Consider the following 24,812-nt stretch of genomic DNA (forward strand, 5'->3'; position numbering starts at 1 on the left):
TTGCAAAAATATGAAACAAATAGTATAAATTTTTTAAGGTAATTGAATCGTATATCTTGATTTATATGGTATCGTTTTCAAAATTGTATATTTATAAATCACGTTGCAAACTTAAAAGTGGAAAAATTAGCAAATAGTGAGTGACAATATGAACATAAAGTTAGTTCAGGCTCCATTTCACATTTTCCAAAGTAACATGCAAAGATACCGACATTGTTTTTGTTGTGAAGACATTTCATTGTTTTTTAAAATGTTAACATCATAATATCTCGCGTTTCGTAGAAATGTGCTTAAAAATATGAATATGCGTAACTTTAAAACCAAATGGTAAACACTAACTTTACACATGCTTTTAAAACATAATTAAAATACCCCTTACCTATGATTTAGAACCCCATCAATCAAAGTAAAACTAAAACATTTCAGTTTTTCATCATATTATTGCATACTGTCTCCCTTTGATATTTAGAAGAAGAAATATATAATTGTTTTTAAGATCGTCAATTCTAACGGTATTAATTTAAAATTGATAGCCTTTTGGACGAAGGGAGTATAAACATTTCCACTTTTTATTCCCTTCCTCTACAAAATTAAGTCAAGATTGGTCAGTTAGTTCCTTGGGAGTAGCTTACACATTGACGGTAATACATTGGAAAATTAAAGTTCCAAACTGGCGTATTTTCACTCAAATGTGTTCTCACGTGTTCATAACGTCGAAGTGAAAACTGTAGATAAGCATCGATTAGATGAAAAAGATTCGAGGTATTCCGAAATCTGTGTAAAAGGTGTTCCCAAAAGATGTGAGAACAGGAGAAATAAAACGATGTTATTATACTTTCATGTTAAAAACTAAAATCTGATTGGTTTAGACGCAGTTGATAATCCGTTTTGTTATACTTTCATGTTAAATACTGAAATCTGATTGGTTAAGACGCAGTTCATAATCCGTTCTATTACCCTCAGCGTTAGCAACGCACTTAGCAACGGGTAACATTACAAATTGTTACATGCGCGAAAATTATGCGCGTACGGTTCGCTGTAGAATTCACGTTATTCCTATATAAAAGCAGTAAAATTTTCTTTAAAATTAAGGCATTCAGAATGGTCTGCAATAAACATGGCCAGAAAGTAAAAATGGGGGGAAATCCACTATATAGTAGGGGGTAATCTGGCTATAAAAAGGGGGAAAGCCCACTATACAGTCAGCTTTCCGTGGGGGGAAAACTGCTATATAGCCATTTTTCCGGGGGGAAGATCTAGAACTGCTATATAGCCATTTTTCCGGGGGAAAGATGGCTAGGGGGAAAAGGCACTATATAACACCGGAATACAGTCAGAAACATTAATTAAACCGTCTTCCACTATAACGTTTATCGCAATTATCATGTAAATAACGACGCTTCAGGCACTTTGCATCGTTTTTGAAAGTGGGGGGGCCAGACTCATCCAAAAAATCTTGAAAAGCAAAAATAAAAAAAAAAGGGAATTATTTTGACTTTTCCAAAATCTTGAAAATCCGTTGGGGGGGGGGGGGGGGGGGCTGGCGTAATATATTTATCACTTCAATTTCCCGTATTTTCATACCAATTTTTTTACATACTCCCAAAAAAGTGGGGGGCCAACTCCATGATAATTCAATTTTTTATATGGAAATTTATTAAAAAAAGCAGTTGCTGCGAGAAGAAGTGGGGGGCCAGCCCCCCCCCCCCCCCTCCCCCGATGCTACGTGCCTGCGCTTTCCAACGGAGATACCAGAATTGAAAAGAGATGCAAAATGGTTAACATAAAGCACGAGTCTGACAAGCCTGTTTCTTTACAAGGTCGGAATATAGTCATAAACATTAATTAAACCGTCTTCCACTTATGACTTTATTTCTGAGACAAGATCAGTTGGCAGTTAGCATTAAGCAGTTGGCAGCTGACATTTGGCTGTCGCATATGGAATTCCATTACGATAGATTTCTGATTTGACTTTTAATTTTTTAATTTTTGTTTATTTATTTTATTTATTTTCTTTTTTGGTTTTCCCTGTTTGTTTGGGGTTTTTTTTATTTTTGTTTGTTTGTTTTGTTTTTGTTTTTTGGGTGTTTTTTTTTTCTTTTTTAAGATAAGTCCAGTCAATCTTTTCTAAATTGTATAATTATGCTCATTACAAAAATTGCCTCATTCTGCAATCCTAAATGCATGCGCATCAAAAAAGTAATTATACCAAGGTAAATTAAATTTCAGAAGTCTTTACAGTAATGTAAGTGATGAAAAACTTAACTTACCTCAACTTAAAGAAGTCTTCTGTCTTCCTGTTTGCATCCAACAAATACTTTGAATTCTAAGTTTTATCTGTTCAGAACAAAGCTTAAAACATCAATAATGATGGATGTATTTCTTCCCTACATACTCAAATTTGAAAAAAAAAATCCTATTACAGTCTTGAATAATTCTTCCTAACGATCTAACCGAGATACTTTCACCATAAATCAACTTTGCATATCAGCTTCGTTTTATATACCTTGGATTATTATAGGAAATAATTAAATGAAGATAGAATATACAAGTACGTTTTGCTATAAGAAATAAGGAAGGTTGCGAGTAAAAATCGAATTATATACGTCTTATAGACATATACGATATTTTGTATCAGAATAATAATAAAAACATATGTTGCGTATAAAGAAAATTGATACATAAAAGAGTATCGTTACCTATAGCAAAGCCCTCGGGATATATCATTTTTTTCTTTGAAGGGGTATACTTTTCTGCCTCGCCATTTACTAAAACAAAGAAAGGAGTTTCAACCCAGTTTAATATCATGTACATCCATAAGCTTTTTAATCGGTCTTACATTTGATATTGCAAAAGCATAAATTTCATCAAATTGATAATGTTGATGATTTTTTCAAAACATGTTTTGTACGTTGTAAAACCCTGTATTATTGTGATGAATGAGTAACAATTTCTTGAAAATGTTGGTTGCTTATAGCATTTGAATAAACATTATACATTTATTGCATGATGATGAGGGAAATAAAAGATTTATTTCCCCAAGAAAAATCATATTTTCCGAGGGCTCTGCCCGAGGGAAATATGATTTTTCTGGGGGAATTAATGTTCATATTTCCCGAACATTTATGCAATAAAAGTTTTATTATTCCGAACAGCAAATGATTATACAACATAATTCGATTTTTAATAGTTTTTCGACTTTTCGAAAGCAATAATGTCGTGTTTTTTTGTTTTGTTTTGTTTTTTTGTTTTGTTTTTTTTTTGGGGGGGGGGGGGGGTATGATTGTCTATCTTTGTTTTCATAAATTCGAATCAAATATAGCAAAATTGAATTTTGTAGCATAAAGAGAATTTAAATGATGGAATTTTTTTTATTTCATCAGATTATTCAACATTGTAAGCTCATATTGACCTTTTCATAACTTTGGGATAAAAAAAAACCCCGATATTACCGAAGAGGTGAGACATGATATTTATTCCCCAGGAGACACGACGTTTTGTTGCCCGGTCACGTGATTGTCTGGAACCAATCAGATGCCGCGTTATATAAAATAACCATATTGAGGTATAATTGTATGAGAAGTGTTTTGGTGATAAACGTTTTAATGATATAAGAAATATAAAATTGTTCGGTACATTTGTAGGAAAGCATTGTAAAATCATTGCAGATAATGTGTTAATGCTTCATAAGTCAATTCGAAATTTTATGCAAACGTTGAACTTGTGGATTAAAATGGATCATTTAGAAATATGGTCTTTAAGCGGCTTTTTTGGTCTTTGCTATTTTAAAACTATATTAATGTCATCGGAACAAGAGCTCCGTATCAAACTATAGAGGGTTTTTTTTTAAAATTCTAAGCTGAAATAATTGGAATTTTTGTAATCAATAATGTTTGATAAACATTTTTATAAGAATCATTTAAATTGACCTGATGTATAGTTTTATTTGTCGACCACCAACTTGAAGCCTCTTTTGAATCCAACAAGAAGAGGCATTATACAAAGCATGTTAATTGAAGATTTATTTTCTACAGTTGTGACGATTATGAAGCCAACCCAACTTTCTACATGCCAACATGAATAGTATACACATCTGTGTGCAAAAATGCTGTGCCAAAGATTCCTAATTAAACGCAAGGAATTAATATCTGCGTAAATCTCGTGGATTTTAAAATCCTGCCTTTAGTTCTCGGACAGATCTAAACTAAATGAAACTATGTTAAAAATTTGGCGTTCGCAATTTGATGCAAATCGAGGAATTAAGCACGCGCGTAAAATAAAGAACCTTTAGTGTATAAACTATTGGAGGAAAAAACTGAAAGAATTTACCAATTGAAGAAAAAGCACCTAAGAAAACTTATTGTTATTTGCAAGGAAGCAAAATAAGAAAGAGGAAATGTTCATTTTAATGCCGATGTTTTGACATATCATCTCATCAGAAGTAAAAGCAATTCCAAAGAGAGAAAAATGAAGGAAAATTCGAAAGACTAAAGTTGTAGCTGTGTTTTTTTTTAAAGTAATTTTGGAGCTTTCTTCGTTTTTCCAAAAGTTTATTCCTAACATTGTTAAGATGGATTGATATATCACTTAAACTTGCATAATTTGCAAGGATTAATAATTATGAAGAACAAATTAAAAGAATTAAGGTGGTATGGGAAATCTGTGGACTAAAGTTTGAAATTATTTGGAAAGGTAAGAAATGTATTTTTAAAAAATAAGAAACCAGCGGGATTCGCACTCATGACGTACAGATTCATAGAAAACCTTTCTACCTACTGCGCTACGCTCAATAGGTTACACCATTTGAAAAGAAACTACTTATGTAATCACACTTGGTTTTTTCTTTATTTCGATTTAACAATACGTCACAACATGGAAGTGTCCCATCTCACCTTTAATGACTTTTTCTTTCAACGTGTATCATACTGATTTTGATTTTTTTTTTTTTTTTTTTGGGATTGTTTTTAGGGGATTTTTTTAAACTAGAGCAAAGCTCGTTGCAAAGCAACGAGTGGGTCTTCCATTGAAGTAAAGTTTGGTGTTAATGTAACATGCAAATTTCGAAAATCAATAACAAGTGATAATAAATTTAATAAAAAAAAAAGTGAATGTTTCTAGGTACAATTTAACAAAATCCGAATAATTCGATGAACGACTTAACAAATATTTCAAATTCCAAGAACAACTTTATAGATAAAACTTCTCATATGTTCAAGAATGACTTAACAATTATTTCAAATTTTTTTGTACGAGTTAATTTTACTTTGAACTTAACACTATTTTTAAAACCAAGAACGAGGAATAATAATTTCCGGAAAAATCAATTTAAAAACCTCGATATCTTTGCAATGCAGTGTTCGATATCTGATTTAAACTCGGCATGATACTTTCAGGTCAATAACGATGAAAATAACATTTTCGCTTCTGTAATGATAACACATTTTTGCTCAGTGAGGAGTTATAATAAAAAGACTTAAGAGCCTTCCTTGTCCTCAATTCAACAGGCCAGCCCCTTTTTCTTAGTATCAAAATAAATGTCTTCTAAATGTTAACATATTTTGTTCAACAAGTGTTCAGGAATAGTTGACCGTTTATATCTGAACAAATGTGTATAAAGGGCCGACCCTTTAATTCCTTACTGGGGCCATGAACCTAATATTTTTATGTAGCATATTGTTAGGAATGTTATTCTGAGCAACTTTTTCTACATTGCTTTTCAACATATTTCTTTTTTTAGATGTTAACGGTCAAAGTTTTTGGACTTCTGGCCCCTTTAACCAATTATTACGTAACATTGATTTTTCTATGAAACTATATAAATAAAAAACTGTACAATAAATATTTTTGCATCTGTAATTATTACTAAATTATTGTTCGGTTAAATGTTATAGTTGAACAAGTTGAGAGCCCTCTTGACACCTAATTTCAGGGGTCATCTCATTTTCCTTGGTATCAAATAAAAGGTCCTCAAAGTATAAAGATATTTTGTTCTACAAGTGTTTAGGAATAGTTGACCGTTTTAAAGATATCTGAACAACAGTGTTTTAGGGCCCGACCCTTTAACTCCTTACAAGAGCCAAAATTGTAATGGTAACATATTTTTAAAGGGGCATGGTCACGATTTTGGTCAAAAATTATTTTTTCGATTTTAATGTTTACAATGCTTCAGTAAGGCATTTTAAAAGGCAACCAAAATTTGAGTGTCATTTGTCGAGTCATAAGTGAGTTACAGAGCTTACAATTCTTCGCTATGTAAACAAAACTTTTGTTTACGTTTTGATTGTTGAAGTGAAAATTCTAGTTTTAGACACAAAATGAATGTGTTAATCGTTAGGAACTGTTTATTTATGCTTAAATGAACAAGAAAATAGACCAATCAGTTTAAAAAAAGATTTTTACTGGTATATTGAACCTATGTAAACAAAAACAGGGCACGAGCCTTGTTTACATGACGCAGAATTGCGAGCCCTGTATCTTGCTTTAAACTCTACGACTGGCACCCAAATTTCATTTGATCATTAGAAATGCATTCCTAAAGCATTGTAAATAATAAAAATAGAAAAATAAAATTTGACCAAAATCGTGACCATGTCCCTTTAAGAACATTATTCTAAGCAACATCTTTTCTACATTGATTTCCAAAATATTTCTCCTTTTCTAGATATAAATGATCAAAGTTTTGGATACCTATGGCCCCATAAGACCCCTAATTACCTAACATATAATCAAAATAGGGTAATGTATTGATAAACAGCTTGATAATGCGATAACACAACGATTGCTAAGGCTAACTGAGTTTTCTGCAAAACCACACTAAGTATACTAATTAACAGTAAATTTGCTCTTTGTGCATCTTTTCCACATAGGTTTTTTTTAAATCAAATTCAATATAAAGTGTAATGCTCAGTTTGGAAGGTGGAAATGATCCTCTAACATCACCGGATATATTCTGTCCAATTGATTATCTACAATAAAATGAAGGTTACAATGAAACTCAGTTTCATCCATATTGGTGTCTTCGGCTAGCACAACTAGTCTTATCTTATATACCTTGGAATCATTCGTGATGATTCAATTTTCGTGGAATTCGTGGGTAACTCTCAGTCACGAATTAACATCATCCACGAATTAATAAATTAAGGTTATAAAGTCATATTTCTTTTTGTAGGTAGGAGAAAATACACGAAATTGCGTCCCTTCGAACCTATAAAAGTTTAGCAATCCACGAAAATTGGTCCCCGCGTATTTTAATGATTCCATAGTATCTAGATTATCTGGTGCCAGGAGGCACATAAGGCTAGAACATTATTTTTCCAGTGATGCCGGTCTGAGACTGCACGGCGTGCCACGCTCAAGGACCTCCAGCCTGCATATAATATTGTTCAGCTCAACCTCCAACCTCCGCTGCCATGTTGTGTTGGGGCGGCCCAACCTTCTTCTTCCCTCATACAGACTTCCACTTGAGGGGCACAGCACAGTCATCAATTAGATCCTTTCTTAACACGTGACCGATCCAGTTTCATTTCCTCCTCCTCCTCATATCGCCACTGATGTTCTCTAGATCTATCCCTTCTATCTCAAGTACTGTTTTGTTTGGGTTATGCTGCTGCCATCTAACATTGAGAATCCTTTCTAAGCACTCGGTCTGAAAGTTGTCTATCCTCTTTTCTTCTATCTTGTTGAGTTTCGAAGTCTCACAGTCTCAAATCTGATTAACAGTACAGACAGGACTAGCCTCTTGAAGAGAAGGAAATAGGTCTTTTTACTGATATTTGTGGTCTTAATTCCAGACTGGCTAGCCGACTGAAGGATGCGCCGGTCATCGCTCTCCTCTTTCTATTGTCAGCAGTACCCCATCCTTCCTTTGTAACAAGGTTAAGTGAAGCTGTCCAATTTTTCGACTTCACTGTTTCCAATATTGTCAGGCTTGCTTCGCTTTTGCTGTTCACCTTCAGCACTTTGCATCTCTTGGCATCCATCTTTATTCCAGTCTTTGTTGCCATAGACTGGAGATGATTCATCGTTAGTGACACAATGAGGTAATGTTCTCAAAGCCGTGGTACATGATCTTCAAGTATAGTGGTGAAGGGCTAATGAATTCCCGTTCTCTTTGACTGTTTAATATTGATTATCAAGTCTATATGAAGGAACAGTAACATTTCAAATTAAATGTTAATGCATGAGGTCATTTGCATTCTTATAAGATAACATACATGACAGCAATCAAACTGCAGGTGTCATAACAGTATTTCACTGAAGGTTCATGTCAAAACATGGCTGAAGCAAAATAATTCCAGAGTTCCCCTCTGAATTCGGGGTATTTCCGCCAGCGACAGAAGCTCAATTTTCTTATGAGATGAAAAACAATGTGAGTAATAATACTATGTCATTAAATTTGAATGTTTGATGCTATTGTTTCCGGAGGGGTGAAAAAGCCAAAGTTTGATTTTCACGCACATGAATTGTGTAACTTTGACGCAAACAAAGTCTGACGCCTTGCTGGATGCACGTGTGTATTATGCCAGAAAAATATAAATGAAGCATTGTTTAAAAAGATGTCAAGAGTATTTTCCTCAGAAGTTCGTTTTGGATTTATAATGTGTATTTAAAGTTGCGCAATTTTTGTAAGAATATATAGTAATATTTAATAGTGTAGTGAAACCTGAAAACCCACATGTCAACCAGCCAATGTTTTGAATGTTTGGTATATCGCGCCCGATTTTTTTTCTGTGGCATGCAGCGGCCTTGTTAGACACCTGTCAGCATAGGCAAACTGGCTGGGGTCTTGTTGTCTTCAATCACAGAGCACTGAAAATCATCATACAGGTTTTGACCATCTTAATCAATTTTTTTAGGGTGATCACAAGTACATGATTGTTGTGTTTGTACAATGTAGTAAAAATCTATATCTACTTACATTTGTTCCTATCAAAACCTGAACATGTTGTAAGTTTTATAAAATACTAAGTCTCCAATTAAATGAGTTATGTGTTACCTGGTTAGAGCTTTACATTTTTTAAGGTATTCAATATATAATGACCACATTTTGTAATGAATGAATGAATGGTTTGATATTCTTTACTATGATTGAATCATTGCGCCTTGAATTTGACATTGAAGTCAATGTAAAAGGCAAGTATTACTAGCATTAAGTTATTGTAGAAATTAAAGGGACATGGTCACGATTTTGGTCAAATTTAATTTTTCTGTTTTTATTATTTGCAATGCTTAAGGAATGCTTTTCTAATGATCAAATGAAATTTTGGTGCCAGTCGCTGGGTTTTAAGCAAGATACAGGGCTTACAATTCTTCGTCAAGAAGACGAAAACACGAGCCTTGTAAACAAGGCTCGTGCCCTGTTTTTGTTAACATAGGTTCAATTTACCAGTAAAAAATCTTTTTTAAAGCTGGTTTGTCTGTCTTATTATTCAGTTTAAGCATAAATAAACAGTTCAGAACGATAAACACTTTCATTTTAGGTCTAAAAATCTGGAATTTTTACTTCAACATTCAAAATGTAACCAAACGCTTTGTTTACATAGCGAAGAATTGTAAGCTCTGTAACTCGCTTATGACTCATCAAATGACACTCAAATTTTGGGTGCCTATTAAAAATATCTTACAGAAGCATTGTAAACATTAAAATCGAAAAAATAATTTTTGACCAAAATTGTGACCATGCCCCTTTAACTTATTGAATGTGAAAATACGCTTTTTAAATTAATTTTGAAATAAAATAAATCATTTACCACAGAAATTTTGATAAATGGAAATGTTCTTCATTTCTTCCAGAGAAGATAACTCCTAAAATCGTTTTAGGCAGATTCTTATGTGTTGTCAGTCATGTGAATTTGGTTCAATTCACTTTCATTTTTACCTAGCAATACAGATTTGATTCTAAATTGATCAATATCCCTTATAATATTCATTATACTTATCTCTGGTTAATGTTCTGAAAAAGATAATCATCATTCACCATAACATAATTTAGAACGTGATGCCCAAATGCGATTTTAAAAGCTCATCATTCACTGTATCATAATAAAAAAAGATATCAGAATCATGTTTTCTCTTTTATTTCTCCCCTCATACATTGAAAGTCCATTAACTATCAATGTGATATTTTCTCGAGGCTTTGAATTAATCCTCGTTTTTTTCTATTTTTTAATTATTTTCTTGGTTTGATGTCACCCGCTGTTTTCCCATTACAATATCTATATCAGTTTTAGATCTTGTGAATCTGTGAATTTTGCATTACAAACAATACCATAAATTACAGTCTGCTTAGATAGCTATGTCCATGCGCGGATCCAGGCATCTTTTTTAGGTGAGGTTGAGAGATATCTTTGTAATCTAGGGACGGAGGGGGGACCCGACACCTAATTTTGAATATTTTACTATGGTATTTAAATAAATTTGAATTTTCCATGAGTGGGGGGGGGGGGGGGGGGGTCACAATCCCTTATTACCTGAAGTAGGGGAAATCAAAAAAATTATCTAAAACTGAGTATTTGAAGGTTTGTGAAGTCTTATTGTTTAATTTAGTATATTCTCGCTATATACTTCATTTAGACGAATCAATACGCTTCGCGTTGGGCAATATTTTTTCCCTCGGAGGCTAATATTATCGATTTTGCCCTCCACCTTAGTCAATATCGGAACTATTGGTATCAGTTAGAAGAATGTCGCTTGTCGAAATTGATATGCAAAATGTATAGGCACCGAACGAATGTACACGGTAATTGTGACACCCCCCCCCCCCCCCCCCACTCATGGAAAATTCAAATTTATTTAAATAGTGAGAATATACTAAATTAAACAATAACACTTCAAAAACCTTCAAATACAGCTATTTTCAATTTTAGATAGAATTTTTGAAAATTTTCCCTCCCTTAGGTAATATATACATGTATGTACTATGTAGTTTAATAACAAGTATAAAATTCACAAGAAAATAAATGATAATGAACTATTTTACGAAACGTTGTTTGCAATGATAAAATTATTCGTAATAATAATGGACGTACTAATTTCAAGAAACCAACGCGTCAGCGACTATTGCTTGGCGTAAGCCTCCATTAATTAGAATAAGTGCGTGGGTCCAAGGAAGAGGCGGGGGTGTGTGTATGTGTGGGGGGGGGGGGGTCTGACCCCCCTCCTAGAAAATTCAAATTCATTTAAACAACATATACTAAAATATTAAAAATCCGGTGTCGGATCCCCCCTTCGTTCCCAGATAACATAGATATCCCTCAACCCCACCTAAAAAATGCCTGGATCCGCGCATGGACATAGCTATCTAAGCAGACTGTAATTTCTGGTATTTTTTGTAATGCAAAATTAACAGATTCACAAGATCTGAAACTGATATAGAAATTGTAATGGGTAAACAGCGGGTGACATCAAACCAAGAAAATAATTAAAAGAAAAGAAAAAAAAAACGAGGATTAATTCAAAGCTACGAGAAAATATCACATTGATAGTTCATGGATTTTCAATGTATGAGGGGAGGGATAAAAGAGAAAAAATAATTGTGATATCTTTTTTTATATTAGGATACAGTGAATGACGAGCTTTTATAATCGCATTTGGGCATCAAATGCTAATTTATAATATGATGAATGATGAAGATTATCTTTTTCAGAACATTGACTAGAGGTATGTATAACGAATATCATAAGGGATATTGATCAATTTAGAATCAAATCTGTATTGCTAGATAAAAATGAAAGTGAATTGAACCAAATTCACATAACTGACAACATATAAGAATCTGCCCAAAACGATTTTAGGAGTTTTCTTCTCTTGAAGAAATAAACACAATTTCAATTTTATCAAAATTTCTGTGGCAAATGATTTATTTTATTTCAAAATTTAATTTAAAAAGTGTATATGTTCACATTAAATTAGTTCACTTCTACAGGATCTTCATACTAGTAAGACATGCGTTGCACATAGACCTCAATGTCAAATTCAAGGCGTAATGATTCAATTATAGAAAAGAATATCAAACCATTCATTCATTCGTTACAAAATGTGGTCATTATATATTGAATACCTTAAAAAGTGTAAAGCTCTAACCAGGTAACACATAACTCATTTAATTGGAGACTTTTGGGGTATTTTATAAAACTTACAACCTGTTCAGGTTTTGATAGGAATAAATGTAAGTAGATATAGATTTTTACTACATTGTACAAACACAACATGTACTTGTGATCACCCTAAAAAAATTGATTAAGGTGGTCAAATTTTGTTTGATGATTTTCAGTGCTCTGTGATTGAGAACAACAAAACCACAGCCACTTTGCCTATGCTGACAGGTGTCTATCAAGGCAGCTGCATGCCTCAGAAAAAAATCGGGCGTGGTGTACCAAACATTCAAAACATTTAATGGCTGCATGCTTCGCACTATTAAATATTACTATCTATTCTTACAAAAATTGCGCAACTTAAAATACAGATTAAAAATCCAAAATGAACTTCTGAGGAAACTCTTGCTGACATCTTTTAAAACAACGCTTCATTTACATTTTTCTGGCATAATACACACGTGCATCCAGCAAGGCGTGAATCTTTGTTTGCATCGAAGTTACACAATCCATGTGCTTGAATATCAAGCCCGGGCTTTTACACCCCCCCCCCCCCCCTCCAGAAACAACACGCATCAAAAATTCAAATTCAATGACCTCGTATTATTACACACATTGTTTTTCATCTCATAAGAAAATTGAGCTTCTGTCGCGGGCGGAAACGCCCCGAATTCAAAGGGGAACTCGGGAATTATTTTGCTTCAGCCATGTTTTGGCGTAAACCTTCAGTGAAATACTGTTATGACACCTTTGATTCCTGTAATGTTTGTTATCCAAAGGATGCAAAATTAATGTCATCATGCATTAACATTTACTTTGAAATGTTTTTTTTTCTTTTATATAGACTTGATAATGCAATATTAAACAGTCAAAGAGAATGGGAATTCATTAGCCCTTCACCACTATACTTGAAGATCATGTACCACGGCTTTGAGAACATTACCTCATTGTGTCACTAACGATGAATCATCTCCAGTCTATGGCAACAAAGCTGGAAGACAAAAATTTGAATAAAGATGCCGGGATGCCAAGAAATGCAAAATGTTGAAGGTGAACAGCAAAAGCGAAGCAAGCCTGACAATTTTGGAAACAGTGAAGTCGAAAAATTGAACAGCTTTACTTAAGCTTGTTACAAAGGAAGGGCGGGGTACTGAAAGAGGATAGCGATGATCGGTGCATCCTTCGGAAGGCTGGCCAGCATCTGGAATTAAAGGAGCATGGTCACCATTTTGGTCAAATTCTATTTTTCTGTTTTTATTATTTACAATGCTTTAGGAATGCATTTCTAATGATCAAATGAAATTGGGGAGTCAGTAGTGAAGTTATAAGCAAGATACAGGGCTTACAACTCTTTGTCATGTAAACAAGGCTCGTGCCCTGTTTTTGTTTACATTAGTTTAATATACCGGTAAAAGTTCTTTTTCAAACTTATTTTTCCATCTTCTTATTCATATTAAGCATAAATAAACATATCTTAACGTTTACTACATTCACTTTTGGACTAAATCTTTTTTTTTTTAAGTTTTCACTTCAACGTTCAACATGTAAACAAAAGCTTTGTTTACTTAGCAAAGAATTGTAAGCTCTGTAACTTAAGGACTGACACGTAAATTTTGGTTGCCTATTAAAAATGCCTTACTGAAGCATTGTAAACATTAAAATCACGAAAATAAGTTTTGACCAAAATCGTGACCATGCCCCTTTCAATATCACAAATATCAGTGAAAAAACCAAATTCTTCCTCTTCGATAGACTGGTCCTGTCTGTACTGTTTTATGAATCTGAGACTTAAAAGCTCAACAGGACAGAGGAAAAGACGAAAGATAACTTTCAGACCGAGTGCCTCAAAAGGATTCTCAAGGTCAGATGGCAACAGCACATCCCAAACAAAACAACTCTGGAGATGACAGAGGAAGAGAACATCAGTGGCGAGGAGGAGGTGGAGGAACTGGATTGGTCACGTGCTAAGAAAGGATGTAATTATAGATGACTGTGATATGCCCCTCAAGTGAAAGCCTGTGGGGGGAAGAAAGAGGGGTCGCCCCAAAACAGCATGGTGGCAGAGGTTGGAGGTTTAGCGGAACAATATTATATGCAGGCTGGAGCTCCTCGACCGCGGCACCCCGTACAGTCTCAGACCGGCATCACTGGAAAAATAATGTTCTAGCCTTATGTGCCTCTTGGCACGCAGACAATTTAGATAGTGTGGAATCATTAAAATTCGTGGGGCCAGTTTTCATAAATTGCTAAAATTGTATAGGTTCGTAGGGACGCAATTTCGTGTATTTTCTAATACCTACGAAAGGAAAAAGGACTTTATAATCCTAATTTATTAATTCGTGGATGATGTTAATTCGTGACTGAGAGGTACCCAGCAATTCCACGAAAACTGAAATACCACGAAGTCTAATGATTCCACAATACATGTATATAAGATAAGACTACTTGTGCTAGTCGAAGACACCAATATGGATGAAACTGAGTTCCATTGTAACCTTAGTTTTATTGTAGATAATCAATTGGACAGAATACATTCACTGATGTTCGAGGATCATTTCCACCTTTCAAACAGAGCACTACACGTTACATCGAATTTTATATATATATATATATATATATATATCAAATTCACTGCTGATTACCACCCTCAGTATGGTTTGGTAGTAAACTCAGTTAACCTTAGCAATCATTGTGTTAGCACGCCACAAAGATTTAAAAACAGAACTATAGTATGTCCCAAGTTATTGCTTCGATCACTTTTTGATGATATTTAATAAAATACACATACCTGTGAATGAAATACAGTTGAAATCGATAAAATGGAATTCATCCAAGATATCTTCATTAAACAATTATCATTTTTCACTCATAAATGTTCACAGGAACGAATACAAATTTCTTATGGAGATTTATAATGGGAAATGTTTATATCTTTTCTACATTCGGAAGTAATTGGGATACCTCGCACAATTATTTAACGTTATCATCCGGGCTTATTAATGGCTGATGCAGTGCAAAACCCCGTAGACTTTCTATTTTTGGATGTGTATTGAAACCTGAAGCGGTAGAGGGGGCGTTTCAAAACAGATAATATGAACATTTTTCATATTAGTAGATGAACGTAGTATGAGCACAAAGGTATTTATGATTATCGAAATATCAAACAAAAAGTGGTGGAAGCAAAATCTCGGGACAGAGTACAAAGTGAAATATGGTAAGCATAAATATGACAGTAGAGTTAGAGTCATGTGTAAATATTTACATCCACTAATTATTAGTCCCTTTATTTCTTACAGAAATTGGTTCCATATTACCAGATACATGTAATTGATTGGTCGAAACCTTCAGCGACCTAAGAAAAATCTCGGACTGCAGAAAATAACCATGATGATGTCAGACTCGAATTTCCATATGAATTTCCATATTTAATTTCTTTCATCTAAATAACGTACCGTATTAATTTGCATTTATTTAGTATTTTACCTTCTTATTACGATCAGTTAATTAATTTTTTTTAAAAATGTAAATATATACAATAAAATGCTTTCTTTAATGATTCATCTGGGTTTGAAGGTAGCGATCATTGCAGAAAGAAATTACAACATTTTATTTCGGCAATATCGCTACCTTCATATCCATGCATGAATCACCAAAGAAGGCATTTTATTGTTTGAATAGTATAATAATAATGACAAGCATGCTAAATAAGATTTAAATCAATACACATGTACATGTACATAAAATTTTGTCGGAAAAGTTCAAACTTGCATAACCAATTTGATATGTACTCATGAATATAATCATTTAAATCGTATCTTCTCGTTCTCGTTTATAAAAGAGATTTTTCTTTATACAAAGTTTCTGGCACTATATTCTTAGTCGCGGAGGCGAACAAAATAACATGCTAATATGGCTGTTTCATGTATGTTTCATATCCGCTGACTATTAGCGTATATAAATCGTACTGAAATATGAACTGACCATCACTGAACAATCTGTGTAATATATTCGTTTTGTTCAGTCCATGACCTCATCAGGGGATCAAAACTTTTCCATATAAATACACGCTTTATCCATAAATTCGTTACACCCGAATTCGTTATAACCGTAAATTTTTGAAAAGAATTGTTTAGAATTTTACCGGGGGCTCAAAAAAAACTTCGCAATATCCGAGAATTTGCTATATCCGTGTTCGTACTAAACGAGTTTTACTGTATAAAGAAAAAACCTTCACAGGTTTTCTTCGAAACATATTCATGAGTACGGAAAAACAAAATCAGGAAGAATTGTTTATAAATCTAAAGAGTTGGTGTACCTTAACTTCGCCTTCTAGGTTCAATATGATACATGTACAATACGCATTGCAGTGAAGTAAGACCATTGGGTTAATGTACGCATGTGTTTGAAACATGAAAATGAATCTCTTCAATACATTTAACGTTTTTCTGATTATCAACGTCGAATCTTACAGGTATACATGACAATGAAAACAGTGAAATGATATTGTTTTTAGAAGTATGAATAAAATAAATCCATCTCATTAAATTATTCAGTTGTTCATTAATCCACGGTTATTAACGCGATTAACGGGGTTTCTTCCGAGAAATTTTAAAGCTGATCGGAAGTTGATATGTGTGAATTATTCATAAGATTGACAAAAAAAGTCAGTGAGTTAGCCGAAAGTAATGTAATTGTACAATGTAGGTTGTTTCCAATGTTGCATTATTATAAATAATGCAATGTAAAAATAGCATTTTGTTCATGGCAATTTAAATTATTTCTCAATTATAAAATATCATTTTTTAATTTTCTAAAACCACCTAAATTATCGAAAAATTGTATCCAAATGTCTCAATCAATAAAACTATTACACGGAGAATATCAGAATAAAATCGCTTCTACAGCTGACGTCATCAAGGGACAACGCGAACTGGGATTGGTCAAATGACACACAGACAGCCTGCGGACTACAAATCCCATCATGGCGGCATAGGACTTCCTCTCTGAACCTCCCAGCATCATCAACCCGATGAACAGAATCGGAACCCCATCCAACAACAAATAGGTCGCCATTGGCGGCGAGAGCGAGACCGCGTGGTCCTTTCATGTTGGAGTGTGTGTAGTGGAATCTCCTGTACACAGAGCGCGTGATGGCGGTGACCCGGTTTCGTTGGCTGTCGCTGACCAACAGGGAGTTCCCTGACGCGTCGAACCTAACGTACATTGGTCGTAAAAAGAGGGACCCATGGTTCTCTTCCGGAATCAGATTCATCAGTTCCTCCCCATTACGAGATAGAAGTCGCAGGGAAGCTGGAGACCCATACGGGCAGGTGACAACGAATTTATTTTCCGACGATGTATAACTTATTCCAAAGCAACGATCTTTGGTCTTTATTTCTTCTTGTAAGTTGATCCCAGCCATAATTTTGTATATCAAAATCTTCATGTTTTCAGGTATGGTAACCGCTATAATTTGATCCTCCATTAGTGTGACGTCAAACGGTGACTGTTGCATGATGTGCTCAGACTTCATTTGGAACTGCCTATCGAAAAGTTTCAGTTTGCTGTTTCCTTTGTCACAGAAGACCCAGTCTAGTGTTGGTAAAGATAGAATTCCCGTGATTACGCAAGCGTTCTCGTCAGACCTTGTCCTCACAGAAAATTCCCTATGCTCTTTCGGATAACTCCTCTCGGGACTCTTTCGGTTGTTGTCATCCAAACCGTTTTTCGTGGGAGATGATTTCTTGGATTCGAGGCCTTCTCCATCGATGACAAGGTCTCCCAGTGTTGAGAGAGATCTCAGAACTTCATCTAATTGCCTGTTGATTGCAAAGCTTACCTTGGGCAGTTTCTTCACCTCCCTGTATTCTTCGAATGCCTCTGAGTTACTTTTGCTCCTTTCCTGGACTTGCTGCATACACTGTAAAATGTGACCATCGGTTCCAAAGCGTTTCACGTGGTCTAGTAATTGGTTGGTGTGCGAGCTCTCTGCATTCAAAGATTCTAACTTTTGAATATCTTGCTCTAGTTTTCCCCGATACTCGTTTTCCAATCTGCCAAGCTCTTCTGTCGATTTCTTCTCGCATTTGCTTAGAATTTCATCCACTCGATTTCGAACACTCCGAATTTTATCCCTCAAGTTTGGGAAAGTGCTGTCCACCTCAGAAATAGAAGACCGTGTTGATACCAACGCTTTCTTTGCAATTTGCAACTGACTTGAAGACTTCGAAGAAGCCTCCTGGAACTCGTATGACTTTGCTTTTACTTCTTCATTTACTGTCCTTATCTGCTTGCATTCCTTATGTTTTGCTCCTGCACACAGAGGGCAGATGAGCTCGTCGTGGTCCTCACAGAACAATGTCAGACCTTGATGGTCGTGGATCGTACAGTTTGGGCCGTAAACAAGGCTCTTCGTTTCGCTTGTTTTCGCTTCGTTTAAATCCATCATTTCGTGTTTCATCGTAGTCTTTAGTGAATCATGAACCTCAACGCAGCTTTTGCAAAGCGCTTCATGGCAACTACGGCACCACTTACTTCCAGTTGTCGACTTCCGTTTCCGTTTACAAGGCGTGCAAAGAACGTCCTCATTCTTTAATCTGTGCACCTCCGCCAATGCGCCAACGAAGTCGCTCGGCGGAAGTTGCTCCGCCCATTTTTCCGAGGACTTGTTTTTAGTCGCAGTCAGTTGTTTGCAAACTGGACACGAGTATGCAGACAGCTTGCTGCTGAAGGTCTGGGTCAGTTCCTTTTGGATACAGTCTCTGCAGAAGTCATGAAGGCAATCTAAGTGACAGGGGCTGGTGAGGTTCTTAGCACAAAGTTTACAGGTGACAAAACTTGAATCCATTTTGGTGCTGCAACTGAAAGGTATAAAATAAAATAAACAATAATGTAAATGCATCTAATCTTGCTCAAAGAATTCGATTGCTATTTGATAAATAAATTTAGATATCAAAATTTACAACAACAAAAAATTGTAGATGGGTAATGGCTAGCATATAAATGGCTGCATGTGATTGCATGCGCGGATCTAGAAAACGTATCATGGAGTGGGGGTTCTCAATGGACACTGGTGGGGGGTGTCCTTTTTATAGTAATTTTACTATGCCGTCTATGGGAAATTTTAGTTTTTCTCTAGAACTGCGCATGCAAAGAAGTTTTTTTTTAGAATAGTTGAAATCATTGTGTAAGTGAGAGTTATCCATCTTGCCATAGGAAGGACGTGTCTTAATTAACCACGAGATCAAAACCATTGATCACTGAATATTCCAAAACGTCGATCCCCTGGGGGTAAACCAGAAAATAGATGTACGCCCACGCTATTCTGAATTGATATTGGAAATAGTTTACAGAAAGGCTTGAACGATATTAGAATATCTGACTGAAATACTTTTATAATTCATTTTATTCTCTTTATTCTGTACATGCACGTGTGGAATTAAGAGTAGTAGCTTTAAAAGCTTTTTTTATTAAATAGTGTTATACTGTTATATCGTATGATTATATCATTAATTTAAACTTTCTATATAGAATATATAAATGTAGAAGACGTGTATTCATTGCAAATATTTTATATATATATATATATATATATATATATATATATATATATATATATATATATATATATATATATATATATATATATATATATATATATATATATATACACACGGCAAATGTGATACATGCTAGCTAATACACATGTTCTAGATAAATTTGAAATCTTACCTTATAAACAAAGTAAATCTGTGTCTTCTTTCTGTAATCGAAACGAGTATTCCAACCTTAGCTGTTTTTGTTCAATAGATATCCGACAATTCATAAATGTTCGAAATCCACAGGTACAAACAAGCATGTCCAAACCTCATATTTACTCGTGCATTGTGAAATAAAAGTTTAAACCGGAATTCAACTAAAAACATAAAAAAATCTTTGCATGCACTTTATAGAAAATGACTGCGTTTTATTTGCTGAATATGTATTGAAAGCCTTATACAAACTCTAGATTGAAATGGAACATAAAAGGAAGCTATTATGTATGGGATTCGATTATTTTATTATTTGTGAGTCTCGGATGATCTCATCAAAGAAAAGGAAATGGAATTTAAAAGGAGTCAACGCTCAATTCGATAAAAGACCAATAAATACACATCAGCGTACAAAAATATTCAAAGCGTCGCTCTGATGTAAAAATGTGTTCTCTTGTAATTTTAAATTTTTCAATTTAATTTTTTAAATTTATCCATTCAAGTGTGTTATTTTTCTTTCATGGATACTTACTTTTAAACGCAAGATAGACAAATTGAGAATGTGTAGAAAAGAAAAGCAAAATTTTTATATAACTTTCCATTTTCTTTACATGTATGTTTCAAATTGCACAGAAATTCAGCTGAAATTAAGCAGAATGTGGTAAAAAGACATTCACAATTTGTAAAAAAAAAAAAAAAAATAATAATAATAATTAGGAGGGGATTGGAAATTTGCATTAGGTTGAAATTCTTAATTTAAAAAAAAAAAAAAAAAATACAAAAATCACATGATACTTTATGATGACCTTGGCCTTAAACATGATTATTCCATCGTTCCGTCATGTGTTTAAGACAGTCTTATGTTTCATATAGTCTATTTTGGTCGCGTGACCTTTCTCCAAAATGACGTCATTTTTTTATTAATCGGGACAGCGGGCGAACGTAATCTCCTTTCGTCTCCATACTTATACCACCAAAGTTGTTCCGCGTAAAAATGTTAAAATCACACAATTATTTAAGTGACTTATTAAAAAAAACCTCATTTTTACTATTTATTTAATTAAAGTTACTATACTTGTCAAAAATGCTCTCTTTATTAACACAGTATTGTCCGGTCAAAAAGTCCTCTGATGACGTATAGACATGCTAAAATTATCATGTGGTTTTGTAAAAGTTTTTTTTAGGTTGGAATCCTATATAGCTATGTAGCGCTATAAACGAAGCTTGTTCTAAAATTATAACGTTATCAATAATCATAAAAATGACGGTTTTGTATTAATCAGGCACGTAGCATCAGGGGGGGGGGCCGGGGGGGCTGCCCCCCCCCCCCCCCCCACACTTTTTCTCGCAGCAACAATTTTTTTTAAAATTTACATATAAAAAAATGAATTATAATGGAGTTGCCCCCCCCCCCCCCCCCCAACTTTTTTGAAAGTAAGTAAAAAATTGATATGAAAATAAGGAAATGAGAAGTCAAATTGAAGTTAATTTTTTTAAAATTTACATATAAAAAAATGAATTATAATGGAGTTGCCCCCCCCCCCCCCCCCCCAACTTTTTTGAAAGTTAGTAAAAAATTGATATGAAAATAAGGAAATGAGAAGTCAAATTGAAGTTACTTGCTCTCAACAAAGTGTACGTGTCCTGTGTGTGGTTTTTTTTTTTTTGGGGGGGGTGGGGAGTTCCTGAAAATACTGTAACTTAACCGAATATATACAAAAAGTCGCATCTCTGTAGGCTATTTGATGGTACATGTATATGAGATAATTTTCACTGAATTAGAGCGGGGCCTGTAATATTTTGTATTGGTTTGACACGTTGAATGACAATGTATATTGTATTGGAGAAGGGGGGGGGGGGTTAAATGTTAGCAGGGACGTATATACGTATATACGTCCCTGATGTTAGTCAACTTCCTCTTGTAACTTTTAACCAATCAAATTCTGCGTTGCAAAATAGATTCGGACTGAAGTAAACAGCAGAGGGCGATGTCTGCCTCTTGTGTACTTCCGGAAATAGAGTAGCAGTTTCCTGAACAAATTTTGTCGCCTAATCACGATAATGTAGAGAGATCGACCGATACACAACAACTCCAAACGGAAAGAAGAGCATGTTGGTGATTGAAGTAAAGAGGTGGTCGTTTTATAATTAACCAGTTTGCAGAATCAGCAAGCCTTCTCTCTTCGATTAGGTTATAAACTTTCACTATCGAAGTCACTTCTCTATTCAATGTTTTTAATGCAACGTCATAACATAAACTTTTGCATTTAAACATATATATGAAGATTCGATTGCATTGCCTATAATGACGAAGAAATTGCTTTACCGTAATCCGGTGAATATAATACGCACTTTTTTCCCAGCATTTTTTACCGTGAGAAAGGGGTGCGTATTATACATCCCTATAGGATTTGGACATATTTTTTCCCTAGCTGAAGCACGGGGTATCATACTGCCGTATTACCTATGCTGTTCACCGACAGGACCGAAACCCCGCTATACATCGTAACATTCCTTCATTATCACATATATATTATTATTTAACCCTTAGGAAATCATTGTTATAGCATGTAATTAAAGAAAATGTACACTTTAGGTCTGTTAATAAATAAACTGTTTCAAAATGGCCTTTAAAAATTAATTTGAACTGCCTATTCTTTATCTCCGTGTACGCCGCCATTACAGCTGTTATTAATAGAATGCGGACTTGGATGGCCACGTGCTATTTGTAACCGATCTTTGAAAACAGCTTACACATCACTTGGCTCATTTTTAACCATTTTCATGTAATGCTAATTAATTTATTGCAAATAATTATGAATATAAAGAATTATATAACCTATTCCGTTAATTGAAGCCATTGAAACAGTTGTGCTTCCCCACCGCTTACGCTTGACACCTTGGGTATCTCAGACACCCCCCTTAGGCTATCTGTACTATACACAACACAACTATTTGTGCATATATTTTATTGTGTTCCAGGCCTATAATTGATCACTTTGATCGGAGTCATTTAAGAATTTAATTAGGTCCGTTATCTCCATACCTGTACATCGTCCGTTTTTCACTTCACAGGGATTGTAATGACTAAACAATTACGGTATATAACGCTTGTTAAAAGTAGTTGATTTTATTTACGGTAGAATATTTAATACTAGGTCTATTTAAAACATTGATTATGAATTAAAGATATTACCACGATGTATTAGTTACAATAAATCCGTATCTAAGAAAATATTGTGTTTTTCTTATTTACGGTAGCATATTCCCGCGATGAAGTTGAGCGTGCATACATAGTACAACTGCTTTTTTGATACTCAGGATTACCGTTTGGTCATTTTTTTTAATGCGTATTATACATCCCAACAAGCTTTTTTTCACCATTTTCAGGCCCAAAGTGGGGGGTGCGTATTGTACACTACTGCGTATTATATTCACCGGATTACGGTATTTATAGTGCATATTGAGCATTAACTATTTATGGCATCGGAGGGGGAAAAGCTCTTAAGTGAATGAAAACTTTGTAACACAAAAATTTCGATATCATTCCAATGAAACGGAAGGAAAGTTCTGTCATGTCCTGTTAAGTTCGATAGATTTTTTATTTATAAAGGGGGAGAAAAAGAGATAATCAGGATGAACAGTGAATTAGAAGGCGCGCTGTCGGATGATGAGGAGTACGATCCGTATTCCATGATGCCTGTCACAAAACTAGTGGCTCTATACGACTATTCGTACCAAGATGATGACGGAAACCTCGTCCACATGAAAGAGGGGGAGCAGTATCATTTAATTCAGAAAGAAGGCGATTGGTGGGAAGTGGTCCGGGACATGGGTGATTCGGACGATCTCTCCTTCTACGTCCCTGCTAATTATGTGCGCGTTGTTGACAAGAACGGCGGAAGTGGTGTAAACTCCTCAACAACAACGGCGACGAGAGCGGATGAATCATGTGTTAGGGATAATGAAGAAAACAGACCAGGAAATAGAACGCTATTTGAAGATTCCTCTGACCTCTCAAGTGAGCAAGTGACTCCGGAAAAAAATGTCGACAAAACAGAAAATGGTGTGCAGGGATTAGTCGACAAAATGGCGGAGGACTCGATTAATAACGAATTGAGATTTGAGCGTAAACCATCCACCACATTCTCAACGTTCGGAAATACATCAGGATCTTTAACGCTAAACACCAGAGCTGCTGATACCAAAGGACTTAGGAGGAGTTTTTCTGACGAAGGAGATTATGTGAATCTAGACCAGTACAGACAAGATATTGGGATTCCTTCAGACAGAAATCACGACGATGGGGTAAGTGTATTGGGCAATCGTTAGTAATGATTGTGTCGTATTACTAAATATACTTGACACAGATTTGGTAATATATATATATATTTCAAGAAGATGATGGTAGCACTTAAACAACAGTGTTTTATAAAGTGATGTGTACTGATAATGCCTGAATTTAAGTGTAGTCATTGTCATTATGGACATTGATTTTTTACATGTTTGTCTTGATGACTGCAAAAGGTGTGTTTGCTTGGCCTTGTTTGTTTTTATTTGTTTTCTTCAGAGTTATTGTTTAAAACTGGTGCTGCTGAAAGGCTATCAAATTTTGGTTATCCTAATTCAAAAATTGACCAAATGAATGTGTTTTCCCCACTCATTCTTACTCCAGAAAATGGATAGATTACTTATGATCACTAAATCATGGTTATCACTTCACTCGCTACTCTTGCTCCAATGTATAAAACTATTGCAAAACATAAATTTATTTCTTGTGTAGAATTCAGCATGTTCAATGAGCACTGTATATACCTATAAAAAAAATGTGTGTATACAATGGGAAGATTGACAGTGACAATCCTCAGTTTACATGTCCTTGTAACAGATATTTATAGCAGCATTATAATGGCTATTTATAAGAAACAAAGTGGTTTGTTTGTTGTAATGTTGTGTTTTTGGTTATTGG

General features: G+C 34.6%; 2 protein-coding genes across 15 annotated transcripts in view; one reads left to right on the forward strand and one right to left on the reverse strand.

The window, feature by feature from the left end:
• Window positions 1–16,908: 16,908 nt before the first annotated feature.
• LOC128163681 (E3 ubiquitin-protein ligase TRIM33-like) lies at window positions 16,909–20,087 on the reverse strand. Its single transcript, XM_052827309.1, has 2 exons — window positions 19,824–20,087; window positions 16,909–18,952 (listed from the first exon to the last, which is right to left on the reverse strand). Exon 2 carries the CDS (start codon window positions 18,937–18,939, stop codon window positions 16,960–16,962), a length of 1,980 nt encoding a protein of 659 aa, XP_052683269.1. The 5' UTR covers window positions 18,940–18,952; window positions 19,824–20,087; the 3' UTR covers window positions 16,909–16,959.
• Window positions 20,088–21,820: 1,733 nt separating this feature from the next.
• The window catches only part of LOC128162565 (rho GTPase-activating protein 12-like), a 49,819-nt gene continuing 46,827 nt past the window's right edge, over window positions 21,821–24,812 (forward strand). For 13 of the 14 annotated variants that reach the window (XR_008240687.1, XM_052825801.1, XM_052825805.1 and 10 more), the window contains exon 1: window positions 23,291–24,151. Coding sequence is in view for 13 of the 14 variants with exons in the window: in XM_052825801.1 (XP_052681761.1) it covers window positions 23,480–24,151 (672 nt within the window). In the remaining variant the exon portion in view is untranslated. Of the gene's footprint in view, window positions 22,035–23,290; window positions 24,152–24,812 lie in introns of those variants that run through there. The other variant, XM_052825802.1, reaches the window with a different exon arrangement.

The sequence above is a fragment of the Crassostrea angulata genome, chromosome 9, assembly GCF_025612915.1.
Source record: "Crassostrea angulata isolate pt1a10 chromosome 9, ASM2561291v2, whole genome shotgun sequence".
NCBI lineage: Eukaryota > Metazoa > Mollusca > Bivalvia > Ostreida > Ostreidae > Magallana > Magallana angulata.

Coding starts and splice junctions, on each gene's coding strand:
- LOC128163681 (XM_052827309.1), bottom strand. CDS start 18,939: ATGGATTCAAGTTTTGTCACCTGTAAACTTTGTGCTAAGAACCTCACC.